The sequence below is a fragment of the Suricata suricatta genome, chromosome 14 (genome assembly GCF_006229205.1).
Source record: "Suricata suricatta isolate VVHF042 chromosome 14, meerkat_22Aug2017_6uvM2_HiC, whole genome shotgun sequence".
In the NCBI taxonomy this organism is placed as follows: Eukaryota; Metazoa; Chordata; class Mammalia; order Carnivora; family Herpestidae; genus Suricata; species Suricata suricatta.
Genome location: NC_043713.1, coordinates 67,206,869 through 67,234,064, shown reverse-complemented (window position 1 = coordinate 67,234,064; position 27,196 = coordinate 67,206,869). Strand labels below are relative to the sequence as shown.

General features: G+C 51.7%; 1 protein-coding gene across 1 annotated transcript in view; it reads right to left on the bottom strand.

Moving 5' to 3' along the window:
* Nucleotides 1-21,832, bottom strand: part of EMID1 (EMI domain containing 1) — a 40,173-nt gene extending 18,341 nt beyond the window's left edge. The window contains exons 1-13 of the mRNA XM_029921605.1: nt 21,747-21,832; nt 21,017-21,130; nt 20,413-20,516; nt 12,811-12,894; nt 11,673-11,734; nt 9,622-9,742; nt 9,361-9,411; nt 9,187-9,276; nt 8,254-8,409; nt 7,187-7,276; nt 6,992-7,044; nt 6,364-6,426; nt 6,216-6,260 (exon numbers count right to left, since the gene is read on the bottom strand). Coding sequence (XP_029777465.1) covers nt 6,216-6,260; nt 6,364-6,426; nt 6,992-7,044; nt 7,187-7,276; nt 8,254-8,409; nt 9,187-9,276; nt 9,361-9,411; nt 9,622-9,742; nt 11,673-11,734; nt 12,811-12,894; nt 20,413-20,516; nt 21,017-21,130; nt 21,747-21,832 — 1,119 coding nt within the window. The remainder of the gene's footprint in view (nt 1-6,215; nt 6,261-6,363; nt 6,427-6,991; nt 7,045-7,186; nt 7,277-8,253; nt 8,410-9,186; nt 9,277-9,360; nt 9,412-9,621; nt 9,743-11,672; nt 11,735-12,810; nt 12,895-20,412; nt 20,517-21,016; nt 21,131-21,746) is intronic.
* Between the last annotated feature and the right edge of the window lie 5,364 nt (nt 21,833-27,196).

The following is a 27,196-nucleotide window of genomic DNA, read 5'->3' as shown; positions in this document are numbered from 1 at the left end:
AATATGTCCTACATCATTCTATGAGGCTAGCATTGCCCTACAAAACTAGACAAAGACACTACAAGAAAACTACAGACCAATATCTCTCATGAACATAGATGCAAACATCTTTAACAAAACATTAGCAAACTGAATCTAAGATATCAATAGGTGCAGAAAAAGCCTCTGATAAAACCCAACACCCATTCATGATAAATACTCAGCAAACCAGAGATAGAGGGGAACTTTCTTAACCTGATAAAGAATATCTACAAAAAACCTACTAATTATATCATAGTTAACGATGAGAAACTCAAAGCTTTCCTGCTAAAATCAGAAAAGAAGGAAAGCATGTCTCCTCACACCAATGGTCATCAATCAGAAGGTCTAGGTAATGCTATAAGACAAGAAAAGGAAACAAAAAGTATACAGATTGGGAAGGAAGAAATAAAATTGTCCTTATTTGAAGATGACATAATCATCTGTGTAGAAAATCTGAAAAAACTGACAAACTGTTGGAATTAATAAGCAATTATAGCAAAGTTGAAGGATACAAGGCTAATAAACCAGAGTCAATCACTTTCCTATAAATCATCAATGAATAAGTTGAATTTGAAATTAAAAACACAGGGACACCTGGGTGGCTCAGTCATTGAGTGTCCGACTTCAGCTCAGGTCATGATCTCACAGTTCGTGGGTTCAAGCCCTGCATTGGACTCTGTGCTGATAGGTAGTTCAGAGCCTGTAGCCTGTCTTCAGATTCTGTGTCTCCCTTTCTCTCTGTCCCTCCCCTGCTCACGCTGTCTCTCTCTCTCTCTCAAAAAATAAATAAAACATGAAAAATTAAAAACACATTACAATTTACATTAGCACTCCCCAAAATGAAATACTTAGGCATCAATCTAACAAAATATGTACAAGATCTATATGAAGAGAATCACCAAATTCTGATGAAAGACAGCAAAGAATTAAATAAATATTCATGAATGGGTAGACTCAATATTTTGGAGATGTCAGTTCATCCCAATTTGATCTATAGATTCAATGTAATCCCAATCGAAATTCTACAAGTTATTTTGTGGATATTGACCAGCTGATTCTAAAATTTATATGGAGAAGAAAAAGACCCAGAATAGCCAACTCAATATTAAAGGAGAAGAACAAAGTCCAAGGACTGACACTACCCTACTTCAAGACTTAGTATAAAGCGACAGTAATCAAGACAACGTGCAATTGGTTAAAGAATAGACAGATGAATGGAACAGAACAGATAGCCCAGATATATGAATATAGTTAACTGATCTTCAAAAAAGAAGCAAAGCAATGCAGTGGAACAAAGATAATCTTTTTCAAAAATGATGCTGGAACAACTGGATACTTACATGCAAAAAAAAAAAAAATCTAGGGATGCCTGGGTGTCTTAGTCAGTTAAGCACTTGACTCTTGATTTCAGCTCGGGTCATGGTTGAACTCTCATGGTTTGTGAGTTCAAGCCCTGCTTGGGATTCTCACTCTCTCCCTCTCTCTCTGCCCCTCCCATGCAGGTGTCCTCTCTCTCTCAAAATAGATTTTTAAAAACTTAAAAAAATTAAAAAATTAATCTAGACACAGACTTCATACACTTCACAGAAATTAACTCAAAATAGATCACAGATTTAAGTGTAAAACGCAAAGCTATAGAATTTCTTGAAGATAATGCAGGAGAAAATTTAGATGACTTTGGGTTTGATGATAACTTTCTGAAACAATACCAAAAGCACAATCCATGAAAGAAATCACTGATAAGCTGGAATTCATTAAACTTAAAAATTTCTGCTCTGCGAAAGACAATGTAAAGAGTATAAGAGAAGCCACACGGTGGGAGAAAATATTTGCAAAAGACACACCTGATAAAGAACTATTATCCTAAATATATAAAGAACTCTTAAAGCTCAACAATAAGAAAACTAATTTAAAAATCTTTTGCACAGGGTGCCTGGGTGGTTCAGTCAATTGAGTGTCGGACTCTTGATTTTGGCTCAGGTCATGATCGCAGCAGGGTCATGGGATGGAGCCATGCATTGGGCTCCCTCTCCCTCTGCCTCTCTCTCTCTCTTGCTCACTCACTTTCTCTCAAAAAAAAAAAGGAAAAAGGCAGTCTATGGAATGGTAGAAAATATTTGCAAACCATCTATCCAACAAAGAGTTGATATTCAAAATATATAAGGAATTTATACAACTCAAGTGGAAAAAACCCAACCCAACAAATAACGCAATTAAAAATAGGCAAAGATCTGAATAGACAGTTTCCCAAAGAAGATAAATAAATGGCAAATAAGTATGTAAGAAGATGTTCAAGATCACTAATTATTAGGGACATGCAAACCAGAACCACAATTTTAGATATTACCTGTTAGGATGTCTATTATCAAAGAGAGAGAGAGAGAGAGAGAGATAACAAATGGTGCGGATGTGAAAAAAAGGGAACTCTTTTGCATTGTTCAGCCATTATGGAAAACAGAATGTAGGTTCCTCAAGAAATTAAAAAGAGGGGCACCTGGGTGGTTTCGTTGATTGAGCGCCTGACTTCGGCTCAGGTCATGATCTCATGGTTAGTGGGTTTGAGCCCCACATCGGGCTCTGTGCTGACTGCTAGCACAGATCTGGAGCCTGCTTCAGAGTCTGTGTCTCTTTCTCTCTCTGCCTGTCCCCTACTCACGCTCTGTCTCTCTCTGTCCCTCAAAAAGAAATAAATGTAAAAAAAAAAAAAGAAATTAAAAATAGAATTACCATACAGTCCAGCAGTCTTCCTTCCGGGTATTTATCCAAAGAAAACAAAATCACTACCTTGAAGGAATATCTGCATTCCCACATTCACTGCAGTCTTAGTCACAGAAGCCGAGATATGGACGAAAGGATAAGCACAATGTGATATGTATGTACGTGTGTATATATAATGTCCTTTAAAAAGATGGAATATTACTGATAAGAAGGATATGTGGATCTGAAGAAAATAAGTTGAACTCAGAGAAACAGAGCAGAATGGTGGTTGCCAGGGCCTGGGGCAGGGGATGGGCAATGGGAAAGGCTGATAAAAGAATACGAATTTTCAGCTCTTGTATAGCCAAGTTCTGAGGATCTAATATTTAGTGTGATGACTAGAGTTAACAATACTGCATTGCATAACTGAAATTTGCGAAGAGAGTAGACCTTCAGTGTTCTCATCATACACACACAAACACAAAGGTGTGTTTCTTATAAAAAAATCTTTTTTTTTAAGTTTATTTATTTATTTTGAGACAGAAAGAGAGAACCAATAGGGAATGGGCAGAGAGAGGGCGGACAGAGGATCCGAAGTGGGCCCTGCACTTAACAGCAGAAAGCCTGAGGTGGGGCTCAAACTCACAATCCATGAGATCATGACCTGAGCTGACATTGGACACTTAACTGATTGAGTCACTCTGGCGCCCCTTACAAAAAAGTTTCTTACAAAACTAAACATACTCTATGATCCAGTGATTGTACTCAATGGCATTTACCCAAGTGAACTGGAAACTTATGTCCACACAAAAACCTGCATGTGGATGTTTGTTCATAATTGCCAAAACTCAGAAGCAACCAAGATGTCTTTCAGTAGGTGAATGGATAAATAAACTGTGGTACATATAATGGAATATTATTTACAGCTAAAAAGAAATGAGTTATCAAACCATGAAAAGATATGGAGGAACCTTAAGTGCATATTGGTGAGGAGATAGGGATGAATGGGCAGAGCGCCAAGAATTTTTAGATCAGTGAACTATTTATTCTATTTGATACTACAATGGTGGATACATAACAATATGTATATACAGTATACATCCACTGATACTATAGAATATGCCAAGAGGAAGCCTTAATGTAAACTATGGACTCAAGATGACAATAATGTGTCATCGTGGGTTCAACTGCACCAAACGTCCCACTGTATTAAGGATGTTGATCGTGGGGGAGGCTGTGTATAAACGAGGACAGGGAGTGTATGAGAATTCTCTGTCCTTTCTGCTCAATTTTTCTGTGAGCCCAAAAAAATGCTCTAAGAAAGAATTACATTAATTAAACAAACAAAAAAACTAACAAAAACAAAAATCCCAGTGACCTTACAGATCTAGGAATCTTGGCAAACCCAAAGCAGAATAAACACAAAATCATACCCAGTCACATCATTATCAACCTGTTTGAAAACCAAGGGTAAAGAGAAAATGTTTATTATTTTAATTTTTTAAATTTTTATTTAAAAAATTTAAAATTATTTTATTTTTTATTTTTTATATTAAATTTTTTTAAATGTTTATTCATTTTTGAGAGACAGAGAGGGACAGACCATGAGTGGGGGAGGGGCAGAGACAGAGGTGGTGACACAGAATCCAAAGCAGGCTCCAGGCTCTGAGCTGTCAGCAGAGAGCCCGATGCCAAGCTTGAACTCATGAACCGTGAGATCATGACCTGAGCTGAAATCATACGCTTAACTTACTGAGCCATCCGGGTGCCCCTAAAGAGTAAATCTTTGAAGTCAGAGCAAAAAGACATATACAAGGGAACAACAAGAACCACATCCAATTTCTCATGAGAAATTCTAATTTTCTACATCAGCCAGAAGACTGTGGGACAACATCTTTAAAGTGCTAAAAGGGAGGAAAACTGCCAAACTATCATTTTATATCCAATTCAAAATATCTTTCAGAAGTTAAGGTAAAATAAAGACAGGTTTAGATAAAACCAGAGAGGATTTGTTCCCAGCAGACGCACACAAGCACAGGTAAAAGACATTCTTTAGGCTGAACACAAATGATCCAGATGGAATCTGGAGCTACAGGAGGTCATCAGAAATGATAAATATATCAGTAGATGTAAAAGAGGATTTTTCCTTGTTTTCTTAAATTCTTTCAAAGTCAATTGTTTAAAGCAATAACAAAAATGTATTGTGGGGTTTATAACAAATGCAGAAGTGAAATATACGGCAGTGATAGCACAAGGTCAGCAGGGGGCAAGTTATACAGTTGTAACGTTCCTATGTATATGTGAAGTGGTGTAATATTAATTCAAATTAATTGTGATAAGTCAAGATGTTATCTTAGAGCAACTGTGAAAAAATAACACAAAGTCATTGGTAGAGATAAAAATGGAGTAAACAGTACTCATTCCAAAAGAAGGCAGACTAAAGGGGGGAAAAATAAAGGAGATGGGGTAAATAGAATACAAATAGCAAGCTGGTTGCTTAAATAGTACCATATTAATAAATGTAAATGAACTCCACAGTCAAGACAGTTAAAAAAAAGAAGAGACCCAAGTATGTGCCAGAGGTATACTTCAAATAGGAAGAGTTTTCAAGCAAAAGGATTGAAAAAGATATACCATGCAAATGCTAAGTGTAAGAAAGCTGTGTGATTATTTTAGTATCAAAGTAGAATGCAGAGGATACCGTGGCTGGCTTAGTCTGAAGAGCATGTGGCTCTTGATCTTGGGGTTGTGAGTTTGAGCCCCACTTTGAGTGCAGAAATTACTTAAATAAATAAGAAATTTTACTGGGGCACCTAGGTGGCTCAGTCAGTTAAGCTTCCGACTTGATTTTGGTTCAGGTCATGATTTCAGGGTCATGAGATTGAGCCCTGTGTTGGGCTCTGCACTGAGCCTGGAACCTGCTTAAGATTCTCTCTCTCTCTCTCTCTCTCTCTCTCTCTCTCTCTCCCCCTCTTTCTCTCTCCCTTTCTACCTTTCTCCCCAATGTTCACATGCTCTCACTCTCCCCAAAAAAGTCAATCAAAAACTTTATATTAAAAAAAGGTAGAATGTAGAACAAGGAGTATCATCAGAGAGAAAGATATTAATTTCATAGACATTAAACTCCTGAACATGTATGCACCTAATAACAAAGCTTTAAAACACACTAAGCAAAAGTTGACCAAACTTAAGGGTGAAGCAGACAAATCTACAATCATAGTTGGAAAGAAGGAGTGTGAAAGAGAGAAATATAGTGTCAGAGACACAGAGGAAAGAGAGAGAGAGGAAACAGATAAAGAGACAAAGAGCCTGAGTGAGGGAGAGGTATGTGGCCTGATCCTAAGAAGCTGATAGGACCCAGAGACAAGAAAAGAGAGAGATCATCCCCTGGACAGGAAAGGGGTCAGGAGCTCTGGTCTCAGTGTGTGGAGCCAGAGCAGGGATCTGGGCCTGTGGGATCCTGGAAAGGTTGCTACAGGGTGGGCAGCATCACTCACCCGCTGCCCCATGGAGCCTTGGGGGCCAGGTTCTCCACGCAGTCCCTGTGTAGGAGGGAGGAAAATATAGTCAGTTATTGGAATGGGTGTGACCCAGGGACCCCAGGATTCCCCAGAATTCTCCACCAGGGGCTGTCTCAGTACTCACTCTCTCTCCCTTCTCTCCTGGGTGGCCGGAGATTCCTTTGGGTCCAGTGGGGCCTGGGGGTCCCTGAGCAACAAGACAGGGCCTCAGCCTTGTACTGAGTCATGGTGGGGTAGGCAAGGACTTGGGAGACAGAGGGGTTGAGGAGGGAGTCCCAGTTTGGCCTGGGCCTCTGGGTTCTTTACCACACTCCCAGTGCCTGGCATACAGCAGGCAGTTTGTAGAGCTCAGGGTTTAGAGTTATGGCCCTGGATTCAGAGAGTCCCTACCCTGATCTGGAAGTTGCCATGTGCTGGTGGCAGCCCTAGGGCAAGAACCTCTGTCTTTCACACACACACACACACACATACACACACACACACACACACACACACACACACAACCAAAAAATAAAACAAACAAAACAAAAAACAAAAAACAAAACCTCTATCATTCTTGCCCATATGTGCTATTTTTTCTTACATGGATTGAATAAAAAGATTTATTGAAAATAGTTTGCATATTAAGTGCTCAATAAATGCTGTAATGAATGAATAAATGAATGAATGGTAGATGGGTAAATGATGAATATGTGGGCTGATAAGTGGGTGGATGGATGGACAGATGACTGGGAGCTTGGAGAATTACTTACCATGTGTCCAGGACTCCCAGGAATGCCCATGGGACCAGGAAGTCCAGGGGGACCTGGAATAAGGCAGGATGTCCTCAGGACCAAAACAGAGTACAATGCTAGGAAGACCACTAACCACTCCCTCTTGATAGCCACAGCGCTAGCCCCTCTGCCATGTCCGGACCCCACCCTTACACTGGACCAGACTCAACTTACCCATGGGCCCTGGGGGGCCTGGGAGACCAGCTGGTCCCTGCGGCCAGTGGCTGCTGGTCTCAGTGAAGGTGTTGGACAGTAATGGGTCCCCTGGGGGAGGAAAAATGGTGAGTGAGCAGGGCCGGGCTGGGATAGGGAAGTCAGTCTTTACCTGCCACATCTCTGCCAAGCCAGTTTTGACTGCCCTGTGGGACAACCTACAGTGTGGGCGGGGTCATTGGACACCTGCTCCAAGGGTGGGGTGTGTGGAGAATGCTGGTCATGTTGGACCAGGAAGCAGGGAGACCTGGGTTCTAACCTTCCCACAGTCTGGCTGGTGACATTCAGCAAGACCCTCCACCTTGCTGAGCCTGTACTGCCACACGTCAAATGGGAATAGTAATAAAAACTACCATATATTGACCATCTACTTTGTGCTGGGCTTCTGTGCATGGGGGTCATGGAGCTTTGGGAGAACTGTGCAGCCACTCTCTCCATTGTACAGATGAGAAAACTGAGGCTTGGAGAGGGAGGAGTGGTGAGATGGAATGAATGGCACCCAGTCATATCCCAAAGATACGGCACAGGTATTGTTGAACCTGGCACTCCTAGCTCCCAACCACTGGCGGCACACATGGAGGTCAGGCTGGGGAGGAGGCAAAGGATACGTCCTGGTCCAGCTGGGCAGACGGGGCTCTCTGAACATAGGGCCAGGGAGCACAGAGCTCATTTCCTGCCGTCAGGCTTGGGCTTTCCAGCACTCTGAGGGCTGGATCCCGGCCAGCTCCAAGGCTTGGCAGGAGGGCCGGAAGCTGGTGGTTCTAAGTGCAGGCCCTGGAGGATGCCTGGGTTTGAAGCTGGTCCCTCTTGTCCTGGCTATGTAATCGCTCCTCTCTGGCCCTCAGTCTTCCTCATTGGAGAACAGAAGAGGACAATGGCACTATTGGAGGAATGGGTGACACATAGCTGACCAAGGGCAAGCCTGGTATAAAGAAGGTACCTGGTAGATGGCAGTGACGCTGGGGTGATCATTATGCCAGCCCTGCCCCCACTCCCACCATTACCTGTCGTGACCCCAGGGGACTCACCATACTGGGGGTTCCAGGTGTGGGGTGGTCCAACAGGGGCTGGGGGACCAGGGGGGCCAGGGGGACCAGGAGGCCCTGGTGGGCCTGGCGGTCCCCTCTCTCCAGGGGTGCCCACAGCTCCGGCCTGGCCAGGGCTTCCTGGGGGGCCCTGAGGACCTACAATGGAACCAGGGAGTTGGGGGGCATGTAAGAGGCAGGGAGGTCCAGGGTGGCTGCAGGGGGAAGAACAAGGCACCTGGGGGAGTGGGTGCAGGAGGGCTCCAGAGACCACATGCCCAGGCCACTCCTGGTCCTGGCCCTGACCTCCCTGGCCATCTATTAGGGGGATGAACACAGCCCTCTCTAAGGGCTTTAGGACAATGAATACTTGGTATATTGCAGGTTCTTAGGAAATGCTGATTTCCAGAATGTTCTCTTCTCTCCCTTCCAGGCTTTTGAATGCATTGTTCCCTCCATCAGTCCTCCCATTGCTCTGCCTGGTCCTCTCCAAGTCATCCTTTAGGCCTCAGTTATGATGCCACTCCCAGGAAGCCCTCCCCATTCCCCTCCCCCTCCCCATCCAGGCTGGGTCTATGCTTCCTTCCTTGGGGTTCCCATACTGCAACGTCCCTCAGAACAACCCTGGTCACATGGTGAGGGACACTGCTATATCTCCTCTGCCTGCCCCTCCTCCCCCCAGTTGGTGTGGGAACACCAGGAGGGTATGGACAGGTCTGACCCCAGCATAGTGCCCAGCTCAGAGCCTGCTGGGGTAGGTGCCCAGGTGCAGAGAATGCAAAAGAGGGTTTCAGGGAGCCCAAGTGTGAGTGGAGGGGTGATAAGCTGAGAAACACGTGGGCGGAAGGGACTTAGGCTACCTCTGGCCAAGTAAGGGTTCACCTGACAAGGGTGACCTGGGAAGCTGGGGGTAGGGACAGTGCTGTGGGCACTCACCTGGTGGGCCTCTCATCCCCGTTGGGCCCCGGTTGCCAATGTCTCCCTTGGGGCCAGTGGGCCCAGCAAGCCCCTGGCCACCAACTCGATCTGGGGGAGAAAGTTCATCAGGTTGGCAGCTCTGGCCTTGCTCTTGCTCTGACTCTGGCCCTCACCCCCCCAGTCAGCACCTACCATTTCGATGCAGCAGTGGGGCCCTCACGTTCTCTCTGGCTCCCGGTAGCCCTGGGACAGGGTAGTAGGCAGGGGTCAGTGTCATCCAGGGTCCCTGCCCCCAGCTCTGATGTGTGCGGTAGGGGCTGCTGAGGCTGCTGGGCCCCATCCCCTCAGACCCAGAAAGGGGTCAAGCTGGGAGTCAGCAGCAGGGTAGGGGCTGAAGTCTCACTCCCCTGATTCATTCCCAGTGGGAGCATTGCCCCCTACTGATTCACTCACCTCGGAGGCCTCCATCCCCGGGGCTGCCTTGGGCAGCTGGGGAGCCCCAGAGTGGGACAGGGTCCCCGGGTGCAGCTGGGGTCGGGAGCACTGCCCGCTCAGTGACAGTTAGAACCGCCACCTGTGAAGGAAGAGGAGGACAGGGTAGGTATCAGGGTCTCTCCAGGGACAGGCCAGCCGAGGGGACCCCGTGTTGAGGGCAGGAGGCACATGTGGCCAGCAGAACCCAGCTTGGAGTGGAGACCCACCACCCAGAGGCATGGAACCTCATCAGAAGTGTCCATGTTTTCAAACTACACAATTCATCATAAAAAAGCCAACATATACCGTCACTGCCACCCAAGTGGAGTTCTCTGTCACTGTGTTTGCTGGGTCATGGGGTCTTTCCTATGCTGACCTGCATAAATAATATGAAACGTCTCTTGGTTTATTAAAGCACTACAGGCTGGAAGGATCTTTACTAAATTTGGAGGAAAGTTTGGGGAGGTCTGACATGAAACAGAGGCACCAAGGTGTATACAAAACCACTCTGGGACCCAGTGTTGGGGAGACTAAGTCAGTGGTGCCCATTGAGCCGCTGACCTGGGATTAAAGAGGGTCCAGAACGCCCATGACCAGGCGGCAGTGGGTCGTGTGGTCCTGTCCAGAGAAAAGCTGAAACTTTCGGGCAGACCTGGAACTAAGAACCACACCCCAGACCTGAGACTGAGCCCCTCATGCCGCTTCTCCTGGGAGGAAGCCTGGGGAGCAGTGTGGGGTTCCTGGAGCTCCCACATCTCCTAACGGGGGTCCCAGCACCTGCTGTTCAGAAGCTTGCTTTTCTCCCTTGATCCCTCAGGAGTGTCTTTTCATGTCACAGGACGGAGGTGTTGTGAATAGATGTCTAGTATTATGCTAATTATGCAACCACCCCCTCTGCCATCTGGTTTTCAGTTTTCCCTATTAATTATTAACATTTTGGTAACCACCTTTGCATTTACTCTTCTTAAGATAAATTCCCAAAAGAGGGAATAATGGAGGAAGGATATGCAGACAAAGCATGTATGTCTTTATGTGTGCCTAGAAAATCTGGAGGGTGCTTGGGTGGCTCAGTTAGTTAAGGATCTGACTTTTTTTTTCTTGAGAGACAGAGAGAGACAGAGAGACAGAGCACGAGCTGGGGAGGGGCAGTGAGAGAGGGAGACACAGAATCCAAAGCAGGCTCCAGGCTCTGAGCTGTCAGCACAGAGCCCAACGTGGGGCCAACCTCACAAGCTGTGAGATCATGACCTGAGCCAAAGTCAGATGCTCCACCGACTGAGCCACCCAGGCGCCCCAAGCATCTGACGCTTGATTTCAGCTCAGGTTAGGGTCCGTGGGAATGAGCCCTGCATTGGGCTCCTCACTGACAGTGCGGAACCTGCTTGGGATTCCCCCTCTCTGCCCCTCTCACGCTAGTGTGCTCTCTTTCTGTCTCTCAAAATAAATAAGTAAACTTAAAAAAAGGAAAGAAAACCTGGAAGAAAAGATGCTTAAATATTGACTGTTGCTCTCTCTGGAGGCATAGGCGACTGCTGCAGATGGTTAGCCACGCTTCTGAGCTATTCATCTTTCCAAACTTAGAATGTCTTGCTTTTTAATTGCTAAAAACCTTTTTATCTTGAGATAATTTGGGATGTGCAGTAGATGTTTTGCTTTGGAAACTGGGAAGATAGTATTATGGTGGTAGAGGGGAATAAAAGGCAAAGTGACAGGGCAAAGAAGGGATTCAGCCAGAAGCTCTGGGAGGGGTGTCTACAAATATCTGGCTGCGATGGAGATGGGGGTGCCCAGGGGAGCTTCGTGGGCCTCGTGGACGAAGAGCAGGCCAGGCAGTCTCACTGTGAGCAGGCTTCCTGGAGAAGGGCACGGAGAGGAAGCCAGCTTGTTTCAGAGGGTGGTGGGTGCCTGCTAGGCAGGCCACATGCTGATGGGTGTTGGAGCTCAGCTCAGAGCTGCACTGTGGGAATGATGAGGTGTAGGGGTGTGGGGAGGGGCTGGAGAGGCCAGGGGAGGGACAGCTGCTCACCCACCTTGGCTTCTAGCACCTTCAGCCGCTCAGTCAGCTCTGATACTTTGCTGCAGTTGAGGCAACCTGAGGGGAGAGAAGAGGCTGGGGCTGGGGCCAGGGGTCACCGGTTCCCATGGAGCCCCTCAACGCCTGGGGGCAGGATGGAGACAATGGGACCGCCATGACCCCAAACCAGGAGACAGTCCAGTGCACGAGAAGGGGCCACAGTCGTTCAGGGCAGGCCATGCTGTGAGGCTTTTCTGTGGCTCCAGATCCTCCAGGGCAGAATCAGTGACCCACCTCCTAAAGTCTCTGCATCCTAGATGACTCCTTCCCTGAAGCCAGGGCAGGAAATCCTGTCGCTTCCCCTTGGGCAGGGCTGTCCTGGGCTTGCCAGCTTTGGGGACTGACACATCACAGCCTGGACTGGTCTGGCTCCGAGGTGCCACCCTCTGATTCTGCCTCCCCAATCACCGTCCAGCTCCCGTAGCCTCCCCAGGGATAACCCTAAGCTATCCGTAGCAGCTCTGGCTCATTCTAGAAGTTACCAGCTGCAGTGCATGGGGACTAGTGCTTTAAGGGCTTGTCTTTCCAGTGCACACTAGGATTCCGTGCGTTTGCACAAATGTCACGCCGGTTCACATCTGAGGGCACTGAGTTCAGAGCAAGGGTGGAGTGAGTTCTTGACAAGCACAAAGTCTGGGGTTGAGTCCCAGTGCTGCCCCTTCCTGGTTATGGGGCCTTGGGCAGGGCATGTCTCCTCTCTGACCCTCGGCTTCCTCCTCTTCAGAATGGGGACAATGACGCCTTCCTGGGGCTGTGAGATCGAAATGGGTTGACAATGGAAAGCACCTGGCGCAGTGCCTCACTCATTGCAGATGCGTAGAAAAGCACAGTTTAGATAAAAAGAGGAAATGGCGGCCTGGGCCCGTATCTGCAAGAGTCTGGGGGTCATGGGTCTTGGGGTGCTGGGCCCAGGCCAGACTCCCTCTAGGGCCTTTTCTCTCCACTCACCCACTTTTCTTTCCAGCATGGGGTGGGAGCTGTCCCTGACTGTCCACTGCTGAACTCAGCTGGGTTTAAGACCATCAGCACATTGCCCATGCCCCCTCCGGGTCTCCCTAAACCAGGGGGACCCCAGCAGCCACTCTAGGACCCACCTGAGAAGGCTGTGGGCCGAAGCGCCATCCGCCGCATGGTGTTGCCCGACCAGCTGGGCTCCACGAAGCCAGAGGAACCTGTAACTGAGGGAGAGGGGATGAGAGGCCTGCTCGCCCGCAGTGTCCCCCATCTGCTCCTGTAGCCCCAGCCAGGATCCCTACCCCTCCTGGTGCAGAGGGAGACAGAGGCCCACACAGCATGAGCTGGGCTGAACTGGAACAAGACTGCCAACTCGATGGGGCGGGGGAGCGGGGCTGGCAGCAAGCTGCATGGGTTAAGAGCTTAGAGCTAACAGATGCAAGGTCAGATCCCAGCCCTGTTACTTACTGACCTGTATGACTTGTGCTCTTTGGACCCACCTATTTTCCTATCTGTCAGATGGGGTCATAAGGCTACTATGTCTTCTAGGCTGGTGTGAGGCCTGAGGATGGCAATGTGTAAAAGGGGCCCCCCACCCGGGCACACATTAGGCACACAGTAGGCAGCTGGGACATTGCTGTCCACTCTTTCCCTGCCCCAACTGGTACGAAGACACTGAAGTGGATCAAGCCCTGGTTTTAAATGAAAACCAGAGGGAGGCCGGCTGCCGGGGAGGGCAAGGGGGACTGTGCTCTACCCTGGCACCACCCCCATGAAGAGCAGCCGCCAAAACTGGTCTGGCTTTGGGGGCCTGTTTGCTCCACAGCCAGGGGGATGGGCTGGCCAAGCCAGGGCGGGGGGCGCAGCTGGAGGGCTCTGGATCAGCAGTAGCAACTGGCCCCCTCTGCCCCCCAGGCCTGCCTTTTAAGGCCACAGAGTGCCATCCGGTGGAGGGTGGGGGAAGACCCAAATAAGGCGCAGGCCTGGCGGCTCAGAGCCAGGCTGTGGGTTGGTGCAGTGAGTGAGGCGCCGGGAACTCAAACCAGACGGGTGTCTCTGGCCAGCCCCCAGCAGGGAGGTGGCCAGACCCTGCTCCACTACGGGGCCTCTGCTCGGTTGGGGCCTGCATTGCCCGCACACCCTTTCTGGGGATTTGGGACTTGCCCCCACTGCAGGGAGTAAATCTCGCCCAGGACAGAGGACGGTGGGTTGGCAGCCCAGGACTGGGGGCAGGGATCGGGGACAGGTGGGGGGAATGCCACTGTGAGCCATGGCCAATGCTAAGTGCTCTACATACCCCAGCTCGATCCTACATTGTAGGTCCTAACAGCTAACACTTAACAGCTAGCACTTGCTCTGGGCCTGGCACATTCTAGTAAGCACTTCACATATACAGTCTTAACTCATTATCCTCACAGAACTCCGTAAATGGGTAGCTAGTCCCACCTCCACTTTACAGATGGGGAAATGGAGGCAGAGAGCTCTGCTGTCCCCTGTGCTCAGATGAACAGATGAGTGAATACGAGTATCTCTCCTGGGGGAAACCAAGACGGCTTGAGCCTGGACTTGACCCCAGGTTAGCCTGACTCCAGGGCCTGACCTCCTATCTCTGGGCCACCTGGTACCTTGGGTCAGCCCACTGGGCAGAGGCAGGGCGGCCTGGCGCCTGCAGGAATGCTGGCCCTGCAGGAGAATGGGCTCACCAAGCCTTCCTCATCCTCTTGCTTCCAGGTGAAGATGTAAAAGGCCATTTTATTACTCTTTTCAGGAAGTCACCCAGAGGAAGCCTCTGTCTCTCCAACCCCATCAAAGTCTGGGCTTTCTCTGGGATGAAGTCTGGCATCCCTGCTCACTTACCCTGCTATTGTTTCCCTCTTTTTCCACGGCATTCCCACCTTCTAATATGTACCGTACACGTTACTGGGTACTGCGTCTAACATGTACTGTGTCAGTTCCCCAGTCCACTGCCCATCACCCACCCCACTCTCTAGAACATGAGCCCCGCCAGGGCAGGGTCCTAGTCTGTCCCACGCATGGCCTGGAAAAGTGCCTGTTGCATAGCAGGGCCTCAACGGCCTCAATAAACTTCTGTTAAGAAATGCCTGAATTACACCGGCTGAAAGTGAATGTAAAACAAATGAACGAAATAATGTGGACGGCAGACACAATGGTCTTGAAAATGGGCATAAATGTTCTAACGTCGCACAAGGGCTTCCCTGAGTTACTAATCTGTGCATTTGTGGTTGGAAATTCTTTTTCAGCCGATTTGCTTTTGTACATTTCACTGAGAGCTACAGAGAACTAGAAAAACAAATGAAAACATGGTCTGACCATCAGCATAGATGTAACTGGATCAAATTGATGGCAAGTGAAAATTTTAAAAGAAAGAGGGAAGGAAAGAATGAAAGAAGGAAGTTAAAAAAATAACAAAACTGTCAAAAAAAAAGGAACCCAGAAAATGTTGGTTTGGTTTCAGGATTCACAAAAACAATCCCTAAAACCCCTTCAAATTCTGATGAGTGTACAGAACTACTTTAAGGGACAAATCGGGTTGTAAAATGGCCCTTTAGCACAGCAAATCCCAGGAGGGAAAAAGCCCAGGGCTGGGAGGAGGTCTCCTGTCATCCAAAAATAGCTTATCTTTCCCACTGCTGTTGGGCCAGGACCCCTGGAGCAGACCCCAGGGGGCTGACAGTCCCCCAGACCTCAGCCTGGTGGTCTGTCCTAAAGCGCAGCCCCTCAGCCCTAACTTTGCCCTCTTAGGGGCTCCAGGCTGGGTTCCAGGGCTACAAAGCCTGGCTTCACTCTGGGAAGCCTGACTGTGGGCTACTTCCCACCACCTGGGAAGTCTCCACCAGCACCACACACATATACACATACGCAGCCTCCCTCTCTCCTACCCCACAGCTGCCAGTCCTATATCACCTCCTTCAGGAAGCCTTCCCAGACAGACCAGGGTACCCAGCAAAGCTCCCTCATGACGCCTTCATCACTCCCTGCCTTGATCTGCACAAGGACAGCATCACGTACAGTTTTAAGCCCTGTGTCCTCTTTCCTTCTGCCCAGCACCATGGCTAAGCTAAGAAGCCCCTTCTCATTAGGTCCTCATAAGAACGTGAGGCCCAGAGAGGACAGGCTGCCTATCCACACAGAGAGGTAGGGGTGTGGGGATTCGAACCCCCCCCTACACTGGGAATGCAGATGTGAGAAGTTGCGAGTGTCCCTGGGCTTCACCCCTGGCTTTCTCTCCCAGGACAGGGGCCAGGAGAGAGGCCTCCTCATTCACAAGCCACCCACAGGTCCAGTGACCACAGCCCCAGGGATGCAGCCTCTCTGGCCTTAGTCCAGGTGTCCTCCTGAGAATTTACTCTGCAAATGTAAATATTTGCTGCTCTCGGCCTGAACCAAGGATGGGGTCAGAGATGGAGCCAGGAGCTCCAAGAACCCTCCAGCTGGCCTCTGGGAAGTCTCAGTCTGTGTCCAGCCTGGCCCCCACTTCAGGGTAAAAGGAGGTTCCCATTAACTTCCTGTGTACCCATTGTACGTCAGGCACTGGAGAGACACGAGTAGTGATGCAGGACGGGGGCCATCATAGCCAGGTGGCAGCTCCAGGAGGGTCACAGGCAGAGGGGACAGCTGCTGCCCAGGCTGTGGGGTGGGGGACAAGGCCAGCGCAGGCCAGGGGTAAGATGGAGCAAGGGTAAGGCTAGAACACATCACGGTGGTGCCCAGGAGGGTGGAGAGGGGAGCCACCTGGCTGGGGGTGAAGGATGGGCTGGCGGGGCGTCAGGAGATGGGGGCTGCCGGGCCTTCCAGACAGGAGTGGAGTAGAAGAGTGGCAGACTTGGGCAGCACTGAGCCCACAGGATCCTGAATCTTCAGAGTAAAGCACAAATTTGGCACTGTAACTGGCATCTCATTAGGGCTAGAAAGATAGGTGCAGCAAGGGCCCGCACTGGATGGTGGAGAAGCCCAGGGTCCAGCAAAGGCCAGTCAGAAGCTCTGGTCTGTTCTTAAGCTTTTTTGCTGTGTGACCTCGGGCAAACTTCTTCCTTCTCTGGTTCCCCATCATAGAAGGGCTGTGGGGGTCCACAGATGGGGAAGGGACATGTGTGCTAAGGATGAGGGGACGGTGAAAGGCAAACAGAGGTCACCTAGCTGCAGGGGATCCCATGGGAGAGGAGAGAGAGGGCGCTCCTCTATTCTATCAGGGGGCAACTGGGGCTGAGGTTGCCTTCCACCAGTCTCATGGTGTCCCAACTGTCTATATGCTTCCCGTACTAGCAATCTGCAGCTGCTGCTGCTGCACAGGAAAACTCCTGGTCCTGGGTCATACTGATGGACTTTGAATCGGGATATGACCCTGAGCAAGGCACTTCCTGCTCCCAGCCTCAATTTCCACATCTGGACCTTCTGTATCATAACATGATGGCATGACACTGGTGAGTGTGAGTCATGGTACCTGGCATGGAAGACAGCGGACGCTCTCCTTCCCCTCATCATTATTGTTACAGGAGGGTCTGAGGCACGTGGGTGCTGCAGACCCCAAGTCAAAGCCCCAGCTCTGAGAATCCCAGCTATATGGCCTATTTGCTGTGTGACCCTGGATGAGATCTACACCCTCCCTAAGCCTCACTTACCTCGCCTGAACAATGGGGCAGACGGGTGAACGATCTGTCTGCAGGGACCCCCTCCTCCCAGAGGCAGGATAGCATGGAGGCCACAGCAGCCCTGCCCTCAGCAGCGCCCAGAGAGGTCATGACCAGCAGATACAGTGATTCCAGGTTTGGCCCTTCCTCAAATGTTTTCCAGTGGGAGTGGGCAGCCAGGTGAGCCTCCACCAGGCTCCCTTCTTGCCATCCAGCCCTACCTCCCAAGGCTGGGAGGCATCAGTAGATCAGGCAGGTCCCATGCCAAGTGGCTCCAGGTCCGCCCATTCACCCTTCTGAGCCTCAGTTTCCCCATCTGCAAAACAGAGCCTATTCCAGTCTTTTCCTCACAGGTTGTCATGAACATCAGGGAACATCCTCGCTCATCATCACAGAGTGAATATTCCCATTCTGAAGTGGAGAAAGCCAGGGCTAATGACCGAGTGGAGAAGCTGGAAACTTGAGGCCTGTTTGCTGAGCAGCTGACTGAGCAATGACTCTCAGAGGTGGGAGGCAGGACAGTCCCAGAGAGCCATCACAAGAACCCCAGCACAGGGTCAAGTGGGAGAGGAAGATATTATGAGTACAATGTTCGAGGCTGAGTCTCTGATGCTCATGATAAAGTATAAGATGGGCACTTTTCAATCCCACATGACTACTTGATAGAGACAAGATTCAGAGAGGTAGGGTGACTTGCCCCAGATCATACAGCAAAGCACAGCTGATCTAGATCTGAATTCTGGAATGATGGGTGCTCCCTATCCTCCTTCATGTCACTCCAGACTGCTCTGGTGACACAGCTCTGTGTCTCCAGGGCCGTGTCACAGTGGCAGACTACGAGGGCAGCTACCAGCAGGGGAAATAGCTGGGGGAGCTCAGCCTCAACCCAGCTTCCAGAGGAAGGGCAGGGCCTGGGATAAGCTCGCAATGTCCTCATGCTTCCCTACCCTCATTCCCAGGGCCCCAGCAGAGCAGTTTTCCAGAATATCCAGGTCTGGGCATCTCTTTAGTCCAGCTCTGTCTGTGTGTGCTTGGGAGAGGCCCTTCCCATCTCACTGATTATCACACAGTGCGCAACATGGGCTGCCACACCGCTGCAGGGTCTTTATGGCTTCATTTCATCCTGGAAACATCCCTGGGAAGCAGACTCTAGTACCCTGCCCATTTCACAGGTGAGAACACTGAGGTTTAGTGTGGGGGATGCCCAGGCTCTGCAAGAGCACACAGCAGCTTGGAGAGAGAGGGTGCTCCTCCCTCTTAATGGGCACGAGACAAGGGCCACCTGCACTGCAGCCTCCCCATCCCCCAGCCTGGGGCCCTTGCACAACGACTTGCACAATGTATGGGAATCCCTTGCCCAAGGCCACACAGCTGGTGTGTGGCAGATCTGGCCTGGCCCATGAAGCCCTGGAGACTTCCATCTCCAGGCTGGGACCTGGAGCCCCTGAAAAGGGAGATGGCAGATGTCAGGGTTGGCCTAGCCCAGCCCCTGTCTTGCACCCCCACCTCGCCATTGGCAGAGACCTTAGCCTTGATCCCAGTTTCTAGACGCACAGCCTCCAGCTGCGGGACTCAAGGGCATGGGAGCTGCCCCCACCTGTCCTCCGCCCTCACTGGCTCCATGATGGCCCCACAGACCTGGGAAGGTTTGCCCTTGGGAGGAAAGCCAGGGACAAAGTGGCCTTTGTTTGGGCAGGCCCTGCCTGGGCTCAGGCCTGCTAGGCCCAGGTGGCCCCCACACTCTGGGGACTCATTCCCCGCCCCCCATCAGCTCCTCTGTGGCCTCTTTGGCAGCAGCCCCTCTTGTTGATTCTCCTCCTGCCCCCTGGGCCCCTCTTCCTCCCACTAGGGAGTCAAGGGTTCCATTCCTGGTTCCCCTTGCTGTCTGCCCTCCCACACTGGCACTGGTGGCTGTCTCTGTCTGTACAGGACCTCTGCTGGGCATCGGGCAGCTCCCCTACTCCCTCTGGCCACCCCTGCCAGAACTGGATGGAGACTCCCCAACCCCACAGGGAAATCTGCCAGGCCCCCTCCCTGCCCCACTTTGTGGTGAGCTCTGCCCCCAACCCTGTATGACTCTGGGCATGTGACTCTACCTCTCTGGGCCTCTGTTGCATTCTATGAACTAGGACTCTTGTGGGGTCCCAGGGAGGTGAAGCATGTCACTCTTTCAAGAAGCACCTATGAATGGTGACTTCTGTTAGCATCACACTCTCTTGATTCAGAGGCCATGGCTCACACGTTTGTGTTTCTGGAATCAGAATATGTCCTGTGACTGATGCTCATATTAACATGCTGCTTCGGGGGACCTGAATGCCACTTTCCACTGATGTGCCTACAGGCCTGCTTCTCAGGCTGGTTCTGACACAAAACCTTCCTCTCACTGAGTTTAGGTAGGTAGTGAGGGTGGGGGCCACAGACTGCTTAGCAGAGAGGCAGGTGCTCTTGAGAGACAGATCTCCAGGTAACCAGGTGTTCACGGTGAGGGGAGGCCTGGGCTGTATCCTCTGCACCACTGTGGGTGCTGGGCCCTGAGCCACCAGCGCTGCATGCAGAGAAGAGGGGTGGGGTGAAAGGGCTCCCTCTGCCTGGGACACGTTCCACACGCAGTACCCCCATGTCTAAGGCCCTGGGAGAGGCCAGGCAGACCAGGGTTCAAATCCTGACTGCCACTTAGGAGCTGTATACCCATCATTTTCCTGAGCCTCAGTTTCTTCACCCCCAAGATAGATACAACCATCCCAACCGGGCCCATTCACAGACTTACGGTGCTTTGCTTCTGTGTGCTGTTACCACATCCAATGGAAACGTCCACACGGGTTCTCCCCATATTTGGAGGAAAGGATTGGGATGGTGTGCCTCAAGACATGAGCTATGCAGCGTGTATGAGGTTCCTCTGGGGGTCCCGAGAGTCAGGTGGTCAACACCCACGGGACAGCAAGCCCCGACTGCGTGCGTCCCAACCAAGCCTTGCTAGCGGGCCCGGATGTGCACGGCATGGCCCATGCGGCGTCTACCCACTTAGCAAGGGTTTACTACTCCAACCCGTGCGCCCAAGGGAAGGCACCTGGCCTGCACCTGGGGGAGTCCTACCTTCCTCGCAGTTCACCCCTGAGTGCCCGGGGCAGCACCTCCACTCACGCGCGGTCACTGTCTTGTACATCACCTTGTATGTGGGCCTCACCACAGTTCGGTAGCTGAAAGAGTGCCCAGGGGGCCGAACTCAGACACAGTCTTCTGCCACCTTTCCCACCGGCCTGCAGGTCTCTGGGGCGAACTCCAGGGCCCTCTGCCACCTCTGAGCCCCTTTGGAGCCTCTCTCCTCCTCTGTTCGGGAATTCAGCCCTTCTAATCCCCCGTAACTCCTCAGGAAGGGGGATCTAGATACTCGGTGGACAAGAAGTCCCTGCAAGCTGGGTTGGCCTGTCTCCCACCCTCCCCAGCAGAGAAGCCTCACTAAGTGAATGCATGTGGGTAAATGGTGGAATCCTTCCCCCAGGAGGCCCTCCAGGTACCCCAGGAGCATGAGGGGAGGTGCTGAGGATGAGGATGGGGCCAATGGTCCCCTTGCCCTGCCCACTCTGGCGGCCCCAGCACTCCCCTGCACTCCTGAAGCAGTGTCACCACCAGGCCTGTGCTCACGCTGGGCCTCCACCTGGGGTGCCACCAGCCCCTGTTCCACCACGGTCTCACTTACCTGCTCCCTGGGCAGCTCATGGGCCAGGGGCAGTTCTGCAGCACTCGCTGAAGGTAGGTGCCATTTTGCACATGGCAGGAGATGGTACGGGTCACCACATAGGAGCACCAGTTCCTGGAATAGATCCACAGTGAGGAAACTCAGGTGCCACGCGAAGCCTCTGCCCAGGATCCCGGGAAGGACGAGGAGGTCCCAGTTCTTGCCAGAGACCCCTGAGCTCTGAGTCCTCTGGGCCCCAGTCAGGAGTCTCTGGGCCACCGTGGCTGAGGAGTGAATTCCATAGCTCTGGGGGCGCAGCTGGGCCGGGGGCTCTCGGAAGGCCTTGTGGGGGTGAGCCGTGGGGGACAAGACGGGAGCAAGGGCTCCTTGCCTGAGCTCTCCTTTCTCGATATCACTTCTCTCCAATCCTGACCCATCCAGGTCACCAGGGCCTCTGGCCTCCCACCCGGACAGCAGCAGCAGCCCTTGTCTTGCCCCTCAGTCTCCCCCTAGGGAGAGTGTCATCAAATGGAAACCTGGTCGTGTCCTCCCGTGCTCATCCTCGCCTGCAGCCCTCCAGACCCCCTGTGCTCACATCTGCTGCGAACCCTCACCTCCAGGTCTTTGCACACACTCACTCTGAGCCTGCTGCCTACAGCGCCCTGCCCCCACTGCTCCACTTGGCACCTCCGACTTTCAAAGCTCTACTGTGCTGTCACCTCTCCCCTTGTCCTTCCACCTCCACCCCTACCTGAACAGAACTGATGGTTCCTTGCTGGGGATCACCCCCAGCAGCACTTTGTATATCTGTCTCCCTGAATTAAGCTGGTGATTCATATCCCCTGGCACAGAAGAGAGGCCCTGTCTCATTTATCCTTGTGTCCTCTCTGTGACAGCCAGGTGTTCCAAGCATGGAGGACTGACTTCTCCACATGCCCATTAATAATCATATTGTATTGCAGGGCACCTGGGGAGCCCAGTCATTTGAGCATCTGACTCTTGATTTCAGCTCAGGCCATGATCCCAAGGGTTGTGAGATCGAGCCATACATTGGGCTCCACACTCAGCATGGAGGATTCTATCTCTCTATCCCTCTCCCCTGCCTGCGCACTCTCAAAAAAAAAATCATATTGCATTGCATTTATTGAGCATGCACTGTATGCTAAGGATATTTACAGTATCTTCCTAGTAAGTCAAGAAGGCACCTCCCTACATTTTACAGAGCGGTAAACTGAGGCTCGGGGAGGGTAAGACAACTGCTTGTGTCCCAGAGCTGGTGCATGGTAGAGCCGGATTTGCACCCAGGAATGTGGATGGCCCAGCCTGGCCCCTGACTTCATCCCAGAGACCTCAGCTCCTGTCCCCCCCATCTCCTGAGCCACGGTCCATTGTTCTGTGAAGGCCCCAGCCTGGGAACCTGTTGACCCCAGGCTCAAGACCACAAAGGAAAGTCTGGAGGGGTGACAGGCTTAGGCTGAAAGGGTCACCTGAAATAGTCCCTCCTTTCCCAACCCCAGCAAAAATTCCAGGGCCCGTGACCCTGTGCAGGGCTGAGGGCTGCTGAGCCCCTGGAATGTCTCAGCCATCACAGAGATGTCTGCCACCACCGACATCCAGTCTCCCAGCTGCTGCCCCACCCCCCACCCTGGTCCACCCATTGGAGAATGTCCTTGGCCGAGACCTGCTGACTAACTCCCTGTGGGTCCCTGGGGAAGTCCCTTCACCGTTTTGTCACCCTGGGATCAGTCCAGGAGGAAGAAACAGCCTAGCCCAAGGCAAAGTGGGGAGAGGCTCAACACAGCCCTCAGCCAGACACCACATGGAAGAGGCGACAGGTGCTTATGGCAGCACTCCTGGGAACCATACAAAACTGAGAGCAGCCTAAACAGCTACAAGGACCAGTAGACTCTTGATTTCAGGTCAGGTCATGATCTCACGACTCGTGGGGTTTTTTGTTTTGTTTTGTTTTTTTAAATTTTTTTTAATGTTTTATTTATTTTTTTGATACAGAGAGACAGAGCATGAGAGGGGGAGGGGCGGAGAGAGAAGGAGACACAGAACCGGAAGCAGGCTCCAGGCTCTGAGCTAGCTGCCAGCACAGAGCCCGATGCGGGGCTCGAACCCACGAATGTGAGATCTGACCTAGGCCAAAGCCAGAGGCTTAACCGACTGAGCCACCCAGGTGCCCCTCGACTCGTGGGTTTGAGCCCCCCACATCAGGCTCTGTGCTGATGGTGGCGGGAGGCGGGGGGCTGCTTGGGATTCTCTCTCTGCCCCTCCCAGCCTTAAGCTCATGCTCTGTCTCAAGATAAATAAACTTAAAAAAAATTTTTTAAACAGAAAACTGAAAGACTATTTATACATATTTGCACATATACAGCTCTGTGTGCATAAAGTTAGGGAAAATCACACGCTCACATCAAACTGCCACCTACGGGGGCAGGGAGGAGCTTTCCATCTGCTCTGTCTCCTGCACTAACAGCAGCCTCCCATTATCCTGCACCCCAGGAGCTTGGGTCCAACGCATCTTTCACACACACTTTACAGATGGGAAGACTGAGGCGCTCAGGTCTGGGATGAGCCCCAGGCACCTAAGACGAATAACACAGTAACAGTTGGAATTCAGGTCCATCTTACCCTAGAGTTGGCACTCTTCGCCTCAGGCTGGAAATTTTTTCCCAATGAGCAGGTGGGGAATTTTATAAGTTAAAAAATATATATTTTTTCAAAAAGGCCCACACTCAGGGTGCCTGGGTGGCTCAGTCGGTTAAGTGTCCCACTTCAGCTCGGGTCATGATCTCACGGTTTGTAAGTCTGACTGCATCGGGCTCTGGGCTGACAGCGCGGAGCCTGGAGCCAGTTTCGGATTCTGTGGCTCCCTCTCTCTCTCTGCTCTCCATCCCCTGCTCACGCTCTGTCTCTCTCTCAAAAATAAACATTAAAAAAAATTTTTTTAATGGCCCCCGCTCTTTAGATCCCCTAGAGCCGTTTGAGTTTTGTTTGGTGGGGGGCATAAGCCCCTTTGAGAAAGTGATGTCAGTTGTGGTTCTTATCCAGAAAAATGCATAAAACTTGGGGTGCAAGTTTTAGAGGGGACTTCCTGAGGGGTGCTGGGGGTTCCCTGCAGCCTGTGTGATGTCCCCCAGGCTGGCCTTAGGGCTCTGGGAGTGAAGGAAGGAGGGAGGGAGGGGGCAACCTGGGCAGAGGATAGTCAGAAGCCCCAAATACTGGAGGGGGCCCTGCGCCAGGAATGAGGACTCCAGGCCAGTGTATGGAGGTGTACGCACACGCAAAGTCACACACATCCTTCAATACAGTGAGTGCAGATACACACGCACACAGACACACTCACACATGTATAGGAGTGCCTACAACTCCTGGACACACATGTGACCCTGTGCACACACACAGACCCACATAAACACACACACACACATAATCAGACCTAGACAAATCTGACAGGACACTTAGCCACAGTATGACCATCTTGTTTGCAGACACAGGACCGTGTGCCCTCACACACACACACACACACACACACACACGTGCACACATGCCTCCCTCCATGCCCAGGTCCTGGACTGGGCTAGGGTAGGTGGGCCTGTGACTGCCCACAACTGCTTGACCTGCCTCTCTTTATACCAGAGGGCAGCCAAAAAAAAAACAATTTTCTTCTTCCTTAATTAAAATTGCCCCCATGTGGGTCACTGTCTGGCTCCCTGGTTTATTTCCCATGAGCTGGAGTCTGCTTGAATCCCCTGCCTAGAAGATGTGGAGCTGATGGCTGACTAGCCAGGAGGGAATACTCAGGCCACACAGGGTTCAAGGTCAGCTCGTAGCCCCTGGCCCCTCCCCTGGGGTGAGGGGAGTCACCAATAACCATGTCCCACCCCTCCCTGGCCTTGAGGACCCCAGCCCCACAGCTCCCAAGATAAACCCAAGTTCCTCTGCAGAGTTCTGGCCTGGCCCTTCTGTCTACTTTCCAGGGGCAGAGGACCTCTTTCTAAAGCCCAGACCTAATGTTGGCACTGCTGCTGTGAGTCCACGGCCACCAAGGCTCCCCATCGCCCTATGACCCCTGCCAGCCCTGTCCTTGCATTTGGATTCCCTCTGCCTGGAAAGCAGCCGCCCCCCCACCCCAAACTCCTATTTGTCCTTTAGGTCTCAGTCCTAAGGTCCCAGGAAAGGTCCTTCAGCCACTCAGGGCAGCCTTGAGCTTTTCCCTTCGCTGCAGATGCTGAGGGAAGGCACTGGCTGGGGCCAAGCTAGGATGGAGTTCAGCCCCAGGGTACTCAGGGAGGTTTGCTGAATGACTGAATGACCAAGATCAGACAATGGCCCTGGGCAGGGGAGCCAGGACCCAGGTTCCCAGAGATAGGCACTGTACTTGGAAGCCTGCCTACACCCCGCTGCCCTTGGGGGCTTTCTCTTCTCAGATGCAGGTCAGTGATAAGTTGCCCAAGAACCCAGTGAGGCTGAGCCTATGGGATGGGGCAAGGGCAGGAGCTGGGAGGAGGCAGCCTTCTCTTCCAGGCTTGCCACTTCTGCCCACTCAGCACCTCCTGGGTCCCCAGAGGCTGGTGGAGGAGAGAAAACAGGCCAGACCAGCTCAGCCCTACCAGCCGCACCCCCCCCTCCACTTGCCCTCCACCCCCTGCCATGAGGGCCCAGGGGACTTTGTCTCTGCGGGGCCCAGGGCTGCGATCCGGAACAGTGATAGGGGCTAATTGCAGGAGGCAGCCAAGCGGGCCAGGGGCCAAGGGCCGTTATGAAAAGGAGAGGAAAGAAAGGAGATGTACACGGTGGGGGCAGGGTGATCAGAGCCAGAGCCCCACTCTGGAGGCGGAGTTCTAGTCCTGGCCCAGCTGCTTCCTAACTCAGTGACCTTGGACCCCAACCCTCTCTGGCCTCACTTTGTCCATCTGCAAATGGGGAAGGCAGAATCTCCTTTGCTACAGGAGATTTCACACAAACTGCATCGCACAGTACTAATAGCTACTGTTCGTGGACTGTGACACTGGCTCCACACCCCACAGCTGTGGTCCGGTGGCTTCCCTGAGAGACACTAGCACAGAACCTTCCACACAGGTCCTTCCCTTGACTTTGGGATAGGGATTGCCAGGCTCTGCATTTTCATTTTTATTTTATTTCATTTCCTTATTTTTTGAGAGAAAGCACGAACATGTGAGCAGGAGAGAGGGGCAGAGGGGGAGACAGAGAGACAGAGAGAGAAAGAGAATCTTAAGCAGGCTCCACGCTCAGTGTGGAGCTCCTGGAGCTCCATCTTAGGAGTCTGAGATCATGACCTCAGCCAAAACCAAGAGTTAGACGCTTACCTGACTGAGCTACCCAGGTTCTTCAGGTTCTGCATTTTAAAGAGAGGGACACTGATGTTCCGAGAGAAGTCACGGCCAGGTCACCCATGTGGGCAGAGAGCTGGGATTTGAGCTCCCCGAAGAGGGGCTGGGGAAGAGAATTCTCCACTCTCCTTGATTCTAGGTTTTGCCCAAAGGAAGCCCATCATGCAGAGGGAAGTGGCCTAGGCCAGGACAGTGGTGATGGCTTCTACTCTAGAGCCACAGTGCTGAGACGGGTCGTTAAAGTAAACAAGGATTCAGGTGGGAAGGGATCTCACGCAGGGGAGGCGGGTGGTGGCAAGAAGCAGCCCCATCAGGGATGCGGGGGAGGCGACGGGGCAGAGTTGAGCCAAGGCAGTTCTGCACAGCCCCCAGGAACCCTGGTTCTGGGGGTCTCAAAGTCTTGCCACATTCCTGGAGCTGGGGCGGCCCCTTGGATGCCTTCCCGGGCCTCCCCCTCCCCAAGCACAAAGCCTCTTTTCTGCCTCTGATCCTTTGGCTGCCAAGGGGTGCCTGGGGTGCTGGGCTGGGGGTGGAGGAATGGCTGATGGGGAGTGACTTCCCCGTGCTGCCTCCAACAACGATGGGACACGGCCACAAGGGGAGGTCCTGGCAGCTGAGGACCACAGATTCCTCCAGCTAGGGGTCCCTTCCTCCACCTAATGTCAGTGATGGCAGGTACCACTGTTCGCTCTTCCAATGGGGGGACCATCCACCCTCAGAACAGGCAGGGGACAAGGGGAGGAAAGAGGGAAACACTGAGGAAACTGAGACCTGGCACTATGAAGTGACCTGCCTGAGGTCACACACGGAGTCAGTGCCAGAGCCAGGGCCAGCACCCCCA